Source organism: Diadema antillarum, unplaced genomic scaffold (assembly GCF_040938485.1).
Source record: "Diadema antillarum isolate AM-2024a unplaced genomic scaffold, OU_Dant_1.0 seq00000024_RagTag, whole genome shotgun sequence".
In the NCBI taxonomy this organism is placed as follows: domain Eukaryota; kingdom Metazoa; phylum Echinodermata; class Echinoidea; order Diadematoida; family Diadematidae; genus Diadema; species Diadema antillarum.
Genome location: NW_027271142.1, coordinates 1,572,385 through 1,587,609, shown reverse-complemented (window position 1 = coordinate 1,587,609; position 15,225 = coordinate 1,572,385). Strand labels below are relative to the sequence as shown.

The 15,225-nt window shown below is 38.2% G+C and overlaps 1 protein-coding gene across 1 annotated transcript in view; it reads left to right on the top strand.

Moving 5' to 3' along the window:
- The window catches only part of LOC139725214 (A disintegrin and metalloproteinase with thrombospondin motifs 18-like), a 196,946-nt gene that overhangs the window by 132,300 nt on the left and 49,421 nt on the right, over positions 1–15,225 (top strand). The window contains 2 exon segments of the mRNA XM_071636304.1: positions 3,518–3,729; positions 9,228–9,311. Of these exon segments, the coding sequence (XP_071492405.1) occupies positions 3,518–3,729; positions 9,228–9,311 (296 nt within the window).

Below are 15,225 nucleotides of genomic sequence, written 5' to 3'. Positions count from 1 at the left end.
ACATTACTTTCTTTTGATATTGAGGATTCAAGTTATTTCTGAAGTAGTTTTTTTTTTCTCTGTCCAATCTTGAGCTGTGTGCTTTAGAAAAAAGAAAGAATATACTTCAGGATATATATATCTTCACACACAGTTATATATACATTTATATATACATTTAGATATACATTTTACTCTGAGGTTGTGTAGAAGAGCCAAAGTACAGAAAGTAGCAAGACTAAGAGGAATGATATAAAGGCTGTAGGTCTATATGCGTGAGAATACATTGGGAGTTTGCTGCCTGTAACTTCAAGTCAGATGCTGAAACCTGTAGTACCCCAGTTTAATGTGGCAATGCATCATAAGGTGTAAGGTGCAAGAGAGGGGGGAGAAAAAAGAATTTCGGACACGCCTGTAATAGAGGATAGGAAGAAAGCACTTATAAGTACTGTCTTCTTCCTGCACGCCAAGTGACAGTGCACTAATTTGGAAGGCACAGTGGTCCGTGGCATCCTTTGTCAGTGGCTGCAAATTAAATCACGCTCCTTGATACTTTTCTCTCTCTCTTTCAACGATTGACTGCTCGCATACCATGCCATCTCGTTTGAAAACAGAGTTCAGCCAAGTGTCGTAGGAATGTGTGACGACGATCTCATTTCAGCCACGGAAGTCTGGGCATTCTTTCTCCGGCCGTAAAACCCCTGTATGCCATCGGTTGAGCAACACAAGGGCGTTGTTACTACTCATCAGAGTCTGTACACTTAGCACCTTTCTGCTCCACCACCAGTCACTATTCCTCAACCTAGCTACTGCCTACAATGTAGTTAGTTTCACCATGGAGCTGCAATTGTAGCTCCATGGTTTCTCAAATGCCAGTGTCTTCATCGCGTATTTCAGTTCCTGAAAATTCAAGAATTGGCTCTTGAAAGTCTAAAAACATTGTAAATGTTTCCCATTATCACACCATAAGCTGATATTTTTGTTTCCTCCAATAAAACCCAGTGCTTTGATTGTCCTCTTCCCTAATTCCAGTGTAAAGAATTACATCAGGCTTATGGAACTTTGCTCTTCCCACCTCCCTGTATCGCAGCATCAGAAAGAATTTGATGGTGTCAAGTGGAGGCGGCTGGTGTTACCTGAGAATCTCGTCAGCAACATATCACCCTCGTGCCTACTTTCTATCACTGACTGAGTGGTCTATGGACCTCAAAAGTCCATTCAGATCAATCTTTGTCGTCAGCAGCTCTTTGTAGGCAAGCTCTGTGATGTGAGCAGTATACGGGGAGAGTTGAGGGAGGGGGATGAGGGGTAAAGTACAGTGGTCCTGGTGAAGAGCTGTCGGGGTGTCAGTTATTGATGTATAGGTCTATGACTTGTCATGGGATCACTAGGGTGTGGGGGGACATTTGAGGTGGGTAGACTGCAGCTTCTACCTGCATGTGATTTCAAGACATTGCATTTGTTCACACCTCTAGTGTTTATATCAGCTTGAAGGAGAGTGGAGGATTGCTATGTATTGTTATATAGAAGTCTAGAAAATGTGATCATAATGCATGTTACGTGTAGATATTAGTTATTATGTGCATACATAAAGAATACAAAAGGTAACGCAGATGCAAATTTGTTTAGTATTTTGTATTGAACCAAAAGAGTTTCTTTTCAAATGCTTTTTTTTGTTGTTAAGTTTGAAATGAAGTTTGTAAAGTTTGATTTCTTTTTCTTACAAACTTTACATGGACAATATCACTAAAATATAGATGAAGTAGGCTATAGGGTGTATATGTATGTATTTCTAAAAGGGATCAAAGTATATAAAGACAGACAATCCAAAATAGAGGGAAAATGAAGTCAGCAGGTTAAAAAATGTCCTTATTTTAGAAGTGGAAGAAGAAATCTAGTGTCATTTCCACTTTGTTTTTCCTGTGTCAGGCTAAAGGAAGCTTTGACTATTTAAGAAGCATATTCTTGAGATAAAGCAGAAATAGATTTTCAAGTTCTGTCGATATTGAGATGTCAGATTATGAGCCATTTGTAGAGTGGAGCAGAGAGTGGAAGCAAAGTAGAGGAATGGGGGAAAGTTGAGACTACTAAAGACAGGAAATCTTCTCCAGTATCCCTGGCTGATGTTTTGGCTTGGAAACCACCAAACGTTATATGAAAGAGCAAGATAAAAGAGAGGGGATGGTTTGATGTTATTTTCAGTCAGATTTCTGTTCCAGACTATTCAGATCTGATCAGTATTGGTAATCTTGTCTGATGATGTGGTCATTACAAGCAAAGTCATGGTGATATGGAAATATGATTACATATTGGTTTGAGTTTTTTTTTCTACAGATGCAAATACAACAATGGCAAATGTTGATAGAAATCTTTTGTCACCTTTGATACATGATCAACCAATTGTATGTTGCTCTACAGTGTTTGTAATGAGTGTGCTTTTGCAACTGATTGACAAAATGCCTTACATCGACGTAAATAAGAACTAAATTGATCAGTGTTTTAGTAACTAGTAGCTGTGGGTGCGTTCGAACGCTCTAAAGCGAACCAAAGCGAACTGAACTAAAGCGTACCGTACCGAACTGTGCCAGTTTTGGAGCGTTCGAGCGCTCTGTTGAGAAAGCGTACCTCACGAGCTATTTTTAGAAAAGGTCACGCTTGTTTACAGCAAGAATGTCATTCATCTTGCGCTTGACCTACTTACAACTGTCCCGAACAAAGAGAATGATGTCTTTGCATTGTGACGTATGCGCATGATACGCGCATGCTTTACAACGAACTTTTGGTACGCTTTGGTACGCTTTTGGAGCACATCGGGAAGTGGTCCACTTTTGGCTCGGTACAGTACGGTACGGTACACTTTAGGAGCGTTCGAACGCTCCTCTGGCGCAGGTACGGTACGGTACAGTTCGCTTTAGGAGAGCGCTCGAACGCACCCTGTGATAAAAAATCATGGGGGTACGTCGATGTAGGGCAATTTGTCAATCAGTTGCAATGAAAACCTCTCAACGGAAGAATTTCATGAATTTGGAGCATGCTTTTGTTCCTTTATCTTTGGTTTTAATGTTCTTCTGTTTGTATATTCCCTGTTACTATTGTCTAAAGAGCACAAGAGCTGTGTAATGCTGCCAAACCAGAAACATTTGTGGCATGAACCTCCCACAAATTGGAGCTGACAGCCTTTTTCACGGCATGACACTTTTGCGGAGAAATTCTGAGTTCACTACATGTACTGGATTGTGCAGACACAAATTTTCGCATGCATTTTACTTTGGTGAAATCATTTCTCCTAATGAAATTTGTGAAAGTTTCATGCACACAAAAATGTCTGGTTTTACAGTATAGAGAAGTTCTTTCATTGTTGGAAAAGATTGCAATTCCTAAAAGTATAGAGCAAATGATATTTGGAACTCAAGTGTTGAATCATAATTATGTAACAGCTTTCTTCCTTTTTTTTTCTCATGTCTTTTGGTAACAGTTATACATTAAGAGGAAATCCACAATAGTCGTATCTATATATTTTATATTCTCTTTTGTCCAGATCAACCTCATCCCCCGGAGGAACCAATCTTCTTCGTGGATGAGTATCCGGGGGTCAACCTGACGCTGCGAGAGTCCCGGAAGCGTCGCTCCATCACGGGAAATGTTCACAGGAGCCAGCATGTGGAGACCCTGGTGGTCGTGGACAAGCACATGGTGAAGAGTCACGGGAGTGACAAGATCACAGCATATGTGCTCACCATATTCAATATGGTTAGTATGAACAATGATGATAATGATAATAATAGTACAGACAGTTATGATACGCAACATATCCACTCATGGGTATATTCATCAAACAGAATATATTTTGTTCTTGATGATATTGAATATGATCAATTTGTATTCAATGTTCTATTTATAAACAATAGTATGTGCTGAATATATACACATTCAATAGGTATTCAATACTTATATATTGATATGAAAGAGCAATGTCACAATGATTTCCGCCCCATCCTTTATTCTCCCAATATACAATAATATATATTTGATACACTTGTAGGTACAATGATATGTATTCAATATGTAATATATTCAATATCTATGTGATACATAAAATGAATACATACTCACTATATTCAGTGTTAATTCAATAGATGCATTGAATATATATTCACCAAATATACAGTAGTGTATAGTCTATCCTCCGTGCTCTCAATATGTATTCGATACATAAAATGAATGCATTGTATTTACTATATTCACTGCTAATTCAACAGATATATTGAATATATATTTACTAGATACATAAAAGTGTAGTCTGTCTTCCATGCTCAAGTTCCCTTCTTCTGAGGCTCATTGGAGCAGCTGGAGGAGGTCAGTCTCAACCTTGGGGGGGGGGGGGGGGGGGGGGGAAGAGGAGGGAATAGGATGTTTCAGCCATCCCTTATGAGTATTTCACTCCAGCTGCAGCTTAAAGGAATAGTACAGTATTGGTGGAGATGAGAATTGGGCTTTTAACTTTTTGCGAGATACCAAGAAAACACTTATGATATAATACAGAGCATACCATTTTAAGAGGAATTCAAAGTTTATTTGATGAAAGTCAGGTTTGGAATGACTGAAACATCCAAAAACAAAGTAAAACAAAGCGATCGTAATAAAGTGTGGGTCCCACACTTTATTAGAATTGCTCTTTTTTGGATATTTCAGCCATTTCAAAACCAATTTTCATCAAATAAACGTTGAATTCCTCATAGAATTACATGCCCTTTCATATTTCATAAGAGGTTTCTCATTATCTCACCAAAAAATGTTAGAAACCTGAAATTAGGTCTCACCCAAAACTGTACAATCCCTTTAAAGTGCAGATGTTGCTGAAAAAGAAAAATGTAATAAAACCAAATTGGACAGCTAATGTGGCTAGGGATTATGGGTAACGAATGGCCCAGTTTCGGAATGTAATTTTACAGATATACTTATATCTAGCATCTGAATTGGGAGTGGATCACGTTTTGATTTGAGTGATGTCTTTCCAGTCCCCCCCCCCCCCATTCTTTTGTTGCATGATTGAATTGTACTGAACAGGTTTTTTATGTTCTTTGTAAATAATTCCAGGGCATACTAAAACTCCAGTTACAGATTTGACAGTTCTTATAATAACATTTGAAGCAGTGATTGTTTGAGCATTATCACAATTCTATTTATCAATTTGAATCACAGGTAAGTTTAGAAAAAAATGGCAAATTCCCAAAATGATGATTCACTGTTGATACTTTGTTTTCCCAAAAGACTTTGCTTTATATCACTCTGGTACTGGTTTTCTTACCCAGAGGAAAATTCTGGAGAATTAGAGAATGATCTCTTTTTAGGTGCATTTAACAGCTCCGATGGAATGTCTCATTCTTGGCTCTGATCCGTGGGAGCATACGCATTCAGGAGTCAGGCATTCAGTCGGGCCATACATACAGGGGTGCAGCCTCTTCTTCAGTGGGGTCTCAATAAGTGTCCCTCATTATTCAATGCATATTTTGACAAATTGACTTGATGTGATTGATCTTCTGAGAATATGAATGGACTGGAGTCAGGCAGATAGGAGAGGTTCATTGAATACCAACTAAAGGCATCTCCCTCTCTGTTTAACTATAGTTCTTCCACCACCATCATCTGCCAAGCTTGTGTGGAATGAATAGAGTCCACGGCCTTGTGTTATACGTTTGAATGTGGACGCATGGATCTCCCATGATAAATCATCTATGTGACTTTGTCACGGTTTTGTCACAGTCCTATCTGATAGTTGTAGAGGGTGAATAAGATTGAGAGAGATCAATGTGTAGGCCTATACTGTCTGGAATCATGAACCTAAGGCCTATTGTATAAATGAAAGTTATATGGAGAGGTTGTTCACCTTTACCTGACTTTGAAAGGTGTGTTGGGGACAAGGCAAACTCTTCTGACCAGATAGGCAAATTGAATATCAATTTGTTTGTACTCCTTTTTACCTGAACTTTAGAAATATGCAGCCAGACCTCTCAACCATTCTGAATTTGGAGGAAAGAGTAGGAATTCTGACCATTCCCAGCTCTTGTTTCAATAAGAGTTTTCTATTTTGGCTACACATTCTGATGGGAACTGCTTTTTCTTTCGCTTAGGCCAGGTCATCCTTATATTTCAGTCAGAAATCCTTTGGAGTCAAAAAGTGTGAGCAACTATAGACATTTGTATTTTTTTCTCTACCTTCAGTTTTCATGCTGTAAAGAAATGTTAGTAAATATTTGAGGTTTGTGTGTTCAAATGAGGTTTGTCTGTTCAAATGAAAAGGCAAAATGAAGTGCGTGCAAAGTAAAGGGAAAATGTACTGCCCAATGGAAAATGATTCTTTATAGAAAGCAATGAAAAAAATGCCTCAAATCAGAGGAAATCTGAGATAGATTGGGCAAATTATTGCCACTGAATGGCAGTGAGTCACATGATACTGTGTCATATGATCACATCAAGAGAATTATCTTGGTCAGGTGACCTTTATAGTTCTCCGCAGGCGTTTTTCATACATATAGTTGTGATTTTACTTCTTCTCTACGATTTTGCTGGTAACAATTGTATGATATCCTGTTTGTGTACATCAACTGAGTCAGAGAGGTATTAGTCCTTTGTGAATAGCTATTGATGACAAACCTTTTGTCTTTCGCAGAGTTAGCATGTCAGAAACAAAAGGGCACTTATACTCCACAGACTGTTCAATAGTAGTGTCCTCTTGGTTCTCACCCTTAGATTGTTTGTACTTTTGATTGAAATAGCTATTGATCTTTAATATCTCATTTGTCTAAATTTGCAGCAATAACTTTTTCCTTGATGTATTGCTCTCGTGTTATCATTCTTATCAAGAACAATTCTTCATGCAGCAAACATTTCTTTTATGATGTTGAAACCCTGTCAATATCATGATGGTAGTATAACTGGTAGACATGTCTGAATATCTTCAGAACAGATTCCCCATAAATATAGCAAAAGATCAGATGTTGTTTGGTATAAATGGACAAATACGGGTATTTTGTTGGCATTGTATCTACAACCCTGACATGCCCCCTTAATTCCTCTCACACATATTGATTGAACATCTATAGTACACTTTGAACATTAATATGCCAGCATATGATGCTATATGGAAAAGAGAATATGTGCTCTCCTACAAACTTATACAAATGCTTATCTAGTGTGCCAAACTGAATTTACAGCTCTTTCTTAATTTTGTACATAAGGTTTCAATGCTATCTGATTACAAAAGCAAAGTGATTGATTTCTAGGTTAGAAGTAAAAGTTGTACGTTTACAAACTTGTTTTCCTATTCAAACGGATGTCAATATTATCACACCCAGTATATCATATGAAAAGTGACCAAAATATGAACCATAGTGAGAGAATTATCATGAGGCAAAAAGCTTTGAATACTTGTATCAATTTCTTTTCTGTTTGAATAACTAGGTCCTCTTGATATTGTTTGCATTTTTTTTTTTGTTACTCTGAAATTCCTCCCCGCTGATTCGTTCCTCTTCACTTGCTTTCCATCAGTGACCAATGACCCCGAAAGTCCTGCAAAATCAAATTACCAGTGAAAATGAGAAGGACAATGACCCAGTACTGACCATTTTAGGTTCCAGCCCTGCAATGACCAATGCTTGTTTTCCCCCTCAACCGAACAAAGTGCATTTATTTAAAGAGGAGGTACTGAAAACAATTTGTTTCTGCAGGCAAGATTAACTGTAAATCCAAATAAACCTGACTTTTATAACCGCAAACTTGCCAAAAGGTATTTGTTCAGAAATCAATCTCATAAAAACTTCTCTTTTTTTTAAAAAGCCAGAATATATTTTTTCAAAGTGGGAATATTTCCACTTGATCAACTGTCTTTACGCAACATAAAAGATTAATGTGAAGAATATGAGGAAGTTTAAAATGGCGCGTTGTCAATGGTATCTGTAGTCTCTCCCTAAACTTTGTCAATATTGAATGGTAAAAAATTATGGCCAGAGAAATTGTGTCGCCAGGGTCCAATAACGAATTGTAAATGTTTGAATATTGCTGATTGTCTCAATAAATCAAAGTAATGGTTCCAACAGGAGTTGCTTGGAGCTTTGAGTTGTGGAAATAGATTGATAGAATAAGCAGTAGAGAAGCAATAGTTTTGCTCTTCAGAAATAACCTTGGGTAAATGTACTAGGAGCATGGCAATATAGCAGTAAAAAGTTATCAAAGTCTCAGCACAGAATTGCATATCTGATGAGAACATCTCACTCTTTTCTGCATCTTAATTGGATCTAGGTGGTACAAGATGTCCATACAAACATATGGAATCATTGTTTACTCACGCACTTATGAACACCTGCCCATGTTTGTTGTTGTTGTTGTTGAAATATTAAAGAATTTAATCAATTGGTGTATGAACAATATTAGTTGCAAGAGTTGGATTGCAGGATGATGTGGAAGCAGCACATTGTAGATATTGGAATGAATTCAGATGGTATTTTCAGAGCTTGAATTCTAAATATGTTGGAGTCTTTGATAGAGTCCAACTACAGTATATGGAATGAACTTTTTGTGATGGGTATTTGAGAATTTACATCTTCATGCAGGATCCTTCCTCCATGATAAGAGATAGAACTATATTAAAACCTGCACGCACAGCCTTGCCATTATGTTTCTATCAACTGATAACCTGGAATGCAGTCAGAGAGAAATATTGGCCATTTGTGTGTATCAATTTGATATGCTTCTTTTCCTCTGAGCCACAATATTGACAGAAATCAGTCTCAATGTGTATGCCATCATTTACACAAGGGGAAAGGGTGGACATTTGCATTTGCATAAGCAGAAGAGGATTGCAGCTTTTATTTTGTTTTATTTTTTTGCTGTTGTTGGAGTCAGCATGTAGTTTGTTCTTATATCTTCATATGCTCAAGAAAGGGACCAGGGGAGCTAACTGTAGATGATGTCATGACCTTTTGTTAGCCTACTCATGGGGTGCTAGAGAAGATACTACTGAAACAGCATTAATTTTGCAAACAAGCCTGAGCCATAGAGGGTGATTAACGCAACTCAATGATGTGCTATTTCGATATCTTGTGATTTCAGCATAATACCTCAGATAAGACTTGCTTGTCAATTAAAAGAAATGCTCTTCTATAGGCCTACAGTATGGGCCATATGGTGATCTGCCCAGAATGTCATCTAAGCTATGATTTTACCGATGTCCTCTTTTTGTTATCCTACAGGTGTCAAAGCTGTTTAGAGATTCATCCCTCGGACACACCATCAACATGATCCTAGTCAGTCTCATGCTGCTGGAAGATGATCAGGTAAGCTTTCCTTCTCCTTCCCCAGGCTCACAGCCCCAAAGTTTGCTCCCTCCCTGGGGACTTTCCTGTTTGCTTTTATTTCGTACCTCCCAGATCAGTCTTGAGTCAAGACTACTTCCTTCCTCCAGGGGCCAGACTTGTAAACCAAGGATCTGTGGGATGGAGCTCGCTGACTCTATCGGCTTTTGAGTCTCAATGTGTGTAGGATAGACTTCATGTAAGCAGACTTTCTGTTTTTTTCTGGAGCCTTTTTCAGAAAGGTTCTCCTGCATGTTCTCCAACAGTGTCTTCCAAGTCTGAATGAGTTTGAGATGAGACAGTGGTCCGACCGACTGCACTTGATGGGTCGAGATTGGTTGCTCCCCCGAAGTGACAGCCTCAATTGTCAGGCCGATGTCAGTCGGTTCAAGCACATTAACACCTGCTCCTCCTCGGGATGCCTGCTGCATGGTTTCACTCCGGTCCACTCCAGACTGCGATGGTGAACCACTTTCTTCTCTCACCTCTGCGATCTGCCCAATTTGTTGTAAAAATTGCATTTCTTGACCTCGATTAGTGAACAAACGATGGCTTGTTTCCCTCCAATTTGCCACAATTTGGGCTAAAGATCCTCCTGGCCTGCACTGCCAAGTTATATGTTGCAAAAAAGAAAAGAAAAGAAAGAAAGAAAAAAGATGGAGCTATGTTTATTTAATGAGAGTGTGTCTTGGGAGGTGTTTTTTTTTCTCTTTCTATTTCTAGTCTTAGACACACTTTGGATGACATTAAGTGGCTTGCTGAAAAGTACGTTAACATCTGAAACCAACCTTTTTGGGTGTCTGGATTCCTTTCAGTAGCTGAAGCGCAACCAATTGTCAACCGATACCAATACTGCCATTCCTTTGGGTCTCTCTTCAGCTCTTTTTTGTTTTGTTTTGTTTTGTGGTCTTAACCCTTTACTTATTAAAGCGTTTGGATGGCTTAGTTAAAGTTGCTAATAAAAGGTACGCATGATATATTTGAGGTATAAAAATTTCGCTACTTGGAGCCGATATCCTTTCTCGCGACATGAAATTTTCGCGAATTGCCACTGGCATCAAATGCATATTGTGTAGGCAAGAACTTTCGCGTGCAGTTTAATTTTGTGAATGTTGGTGCTCCTGAAATTTGCGAAATTAAAATGCAAGCAAACATTCCTCGTTTTAATACAGTATGCAAGTCGGGCACGTAAATTGTTAACATCTAGCAGCAGATATTTGTATCAGTGTCATACACCAGCTGTCCTGTAATTGTTTCATCGACTGAACTTAACCAGTTGAAGACTAGTCCTGAGTATTCTCAGGTTGGGATAAATGAGAAATTTGTGTTAAAAGAAAATCAGTCCATCTTCAACAGGTTCATATTAGACATAGAACTCTTCTCTGATGTACTTCCACTATAGTAAACAGAAAAAAAAGTCATGCGGATTTGTGCTCTCATTCTGTTTCATAAGGCTTTAGAACAGCTTTATTTGAAACCATTCTAAGCCTGCAGATGATGTTGAACCTGCAAAGTGAGACAAATAGAGGAGATAAGACATTGAATATGTTCTTCTTCTGAGGTTATATAAAAAAAAACACACCAATAAAATAATATTGATTATACAACTTAAATCTAAAATGTCATCAATGCATCATATGTGACCCTGCACCACAAAACAAACAAAAAGTCGCCAGACATGGATTTTTAGTTAAGGGCAGATTCTGAAAGAGCAGACTCTAAGCTTTAAAATGATGTATAGCTTAATTGAAATGAACTCTCCCGACCTATCTAAATATTGGAAAGAATGCACGCACTCGCAAAAAGTGTGAACCGAGAAAACAGGCTCTGAAGTATACAGGGTCTAACTGTCTATTGAAGCGTTTAATCTTTACCAAGCCGGGCTAGCTGTGTGATGAATGTGACAAAAAAACAGGATGTAAACTTCTGGAGCAACAACAATGAAGGGATTATCAGATTAAGTTGAATTTGAGGATGCTGTATTAATACATTCTGTCCATAAATAATGCCTACTTTCAAAGCAGTAGCATTATCCCTTCAAAAGTTATCAGACTTGAAAGTGAAGAGTGAGCAAGTGGTTATCAAGAAATGAAAAGGGGCCTCTAAGTTATACCTGATCTCACTACTCGATCAAAAAGGGTTGTAGAAAAACTGCTGAAAATGCACTTTGGCATTCATTTTATGATCTCAAACTTAAGAATAATGTAGAAGAAGGGTAGCTCTTTCAGAAAACATGAAAAACAGAATATTGACTTGGTTGCCCCGTTTCACCTTTTTTGAGTCCTCATGTAAAATCAAGGGGTGCGACTTTTTGTTCGTTTTGTGATGCCCGGTCACATATGAAACAACGGTCACCCTTGATGATATCTACTCAAATGAAAAGAAAGAAGAAGAAGAAGAAGAAAAAAATACATATATATCTTAGGGATGATACAATGATTCCAGGTACGTTTCCCTGTTCATCCTCTGCATCACGATAAAATCAAGTCTTGGCAAACCGGCAGGCAGGGAGTATAAAGGTATCCTCCAAAAGAGGAAAGCAAATCATACCCACGTGTTGACTGCGAAACTTGGCAGCAAGGGGTCGTAAGAAGGTCAGGAACAAGGTCGTTCATTGATTGGCGTGTCTTCTATCACCTTGGCATATGAATGGATGTGTTTATGTGTGTGTGTATGAGCATGCATGGCTGTACGTATGTGAAAACATTCACATGGATGCAAACATACCGTAATATTTTCTGCTCCATTTCCCATGTTTTGCCAATTAGTAAGGAAAAAAATGAGGAGGAGGATCCAGCACAAGTCATATCTCAGCTTTGTTAGGAGTCATATTTATGGTTAAATGATCATTGCATGCACTAATTGCCTTGTGATGCATTTTCGGTCAGTACAGTGAATTTCACATGGCTTGATGGCTGACAAACATCATCTCAATTTTTTTTTACCCTATTTATGTGTGCAACGACTTACTTCCTGATAGCATTTAGAATAATTCACACACAAACACACACAAAATGATGGGTGGGTGGGTAAAAATCAGAAATATGTTGTACCTCTTATCAATTTATCTCTATTTTTATGTCCTTGTGTGCTTGTGTGTGATCATACAAGTAACTGTAACTGATATTCTGTGGCTCATCTTCCAGTCTTAGCTGTTTCCTGAGATTGCATTGATTTTCTTTTGATATGGCACCCATGCTGTACTGCTTGCAGAGATACAGTTCAGGAGTGGTTTTCAAATTGTGGAAGTAGGTACATCCACAGATCAATCCAGTAGAGTACATTTCTGTGGGATTGATTTGATAAGAAGCCTGGTTCACACCTAGCAACCAGTGAGAGTGAGAATCTTCAAGAGTGGTGCATGTGCACCCACCATCATCCGTACCCCATTCCTCCCCTCCCCTCTCCCCTCTAGCAGACAGTGGAGATGCAGGTGCAATGATGTGAATACCAGCATCCCTTCAACCGATTCTTGACAGGTGTCTGGCCAGGCGGCCTTCTCAGAGAGCCTTTCTCTACCCCCCCCCCCCTCCCCACTCTCTTACCCTCCTCCCCTCCCCCTCTCTTTCTCACCTATTCCCACTTACCCCTCCCCTCCCATCCCTCCATCTATCAAGTGATATTACCTTCGCACAACTAACTTTCTCTACCAGCCTAACAGGGGGTTCTCTGAGCCTTTATTTCTGGGTTAATTAACCAAACTTCCATTAACCCGTTGAGGGCTGATTTTGCTACATTGCGCATTTCCCATAGACACTTGCTCAAGTATACTCGGGACTTGTCCTCAATGGGTTAAAAGAAAAAAAAGTGTGTGAATCTATTCAGGAGTCAACTATATTTCTATTAACAAAAAGTTATGATATAGGCAGATCAATATTCATTGGGTTTTGCTATACTCTATTTCTGTTTTGTATTATTTTTGTTTGTTTAGATGTTTTATTGGGTGCTGTTTGTTATTCCGAAGGTTCATTATTCCGAAGGTTCGTTAATCCAAAACACACAAATTCCCTATACCTAGAGGTTCGTTAATCCGAAATTCAAAAAGGGTTCGTTATCCGAACATTTGTGGCATTATTCCGAAGGTTCGTTATTCCGAAGGTTCGTTAATCCGAAAATAAAATAGGGTTCGCTATTCCGAAGGCTCGTTTATCCGAAAATGAAATAGGGTTCGTTATTCCGAAGGTTCATTATTCTGAATGTTCGTTAATTCAAAAATGAAATAGGGTTCGTTATTCCAAAGGTTTGTTGATCCGAAATGATATAGGGTCCGTAACGAACCTTCGGAATAATGAGCTTTATTTCATTTTTGGATTAACGAACCTTCGGAATAACGAACCTTATTTCATTTTCGGATTAATGAACCTTTGGAATAACAAACCACATCACATTTTCGGATTAACAAACTTTCGGAATAACAAATCTTCAGAATAATGAACCTTCGCAATAACGAGCTGTAACTGTTTTATCGTTGGTTTTGTATTGTATTTATGAAAAAAATGAGTTCCACCAATACCAATCAGACTTGATCAACTATAAAAGCAAGATGATGTGAAGAGGACAGCTGATATCAGAATATAAGAAGTTTCAAGAAGGTTATGATACCCCAACGATACATGTTGGAAGTATTTGCTGTTCTTTTTAATATGCAATAGTCGAATGTTGAAAGATAAAACTTTACCTTTGAAATAGTCGCTGAAGATTTCACATCTTTCATAGTTTGTCCATGAGCTAGATATTATTTCTTTAATACCCGTCAAGTATCAGTTTTTGCTTAGTTTCATTCGCCATATATTTTTGTTAGAGTTACTTCTCTGATATTCAAGTTTGGAAACTTCTTTTTAACAAGGGGCTTTTCCTGGAGGGGTTATTTCTCATATTCGCACCCTTTGTTGGAAAGTTTGATGGCACAGGAGATAGGAAAGTCAGTGGAAAGATGGCTTTTGTTAGTCAGTATCACCTCGCAGTTAACTTCTCCAGTAGCTTCTCTTTCACCATAATGTGCCTTTGATTCCTATAGTTTTGGGTATTTACTCAGCGAGTCTAAATGCCGGCATTTAGTCTGCTTCTCTGCATTCATAGAAACTTGTCTGGCAGGGTTGCGTTTGTTATGCGATCGGAGAGCCGACAAAAGCCTTCCAGTTGCCCCGTGGCAAAGTCTTTCAGAGATGTTGGCTGGAATCGGGGACTGCCACCATCTCATAAATCTCCCAGTAACATTATCAGTCATAATTTGAAAGACATTGTTGACCAACAAGGGAGCAGGCTGTACAAATATAAGAATGGTCAATGAACTTAAAGCAGATTTTCCATCCTGGAGAGAATTGATTTTTAAGGTCCCTTTGAAGTATTTAAGACTATGGAAGCTAGCATACCAATTTGTAATTGCTCAATGACAATTTATATTGAAATTGAACCATTGTAAATATTTTTGAGATACCCATCAGAGATATCTGTCCGTGCTCTTAAAAACATACCATAATTATGCAGAAAGTAGTTGTGAGACCATACAATTTTTACTGTTTGTATATCTTTCCATTCCCATTTTATCTTTGTAATGACCCTTGCCATCACCTGGTCTCATTGTGAATTGAAGAGGATGTTGCCTAAGGGAGCAGATTTTCTGCTGCACTCATACAAAAAATCAATAGATACACAATAGATAGATAAAATTAAGAAATACTAAAAACACACACACACACACACACAAATACAAACCTAGCATCCAAGCAGATAGTGAAAGCCCAAAGAAGAGAATGGATGAACATGAACCTGAGACAAAAATACAAAACAAAAACAAAACAAACAAACAGAACATACAGCAATAGAGAATATCTATTTTGGAGATATTTCAGTATTTCGGTATTAAAAAGTTTCATTTTAAGAAATCAGGAATCTT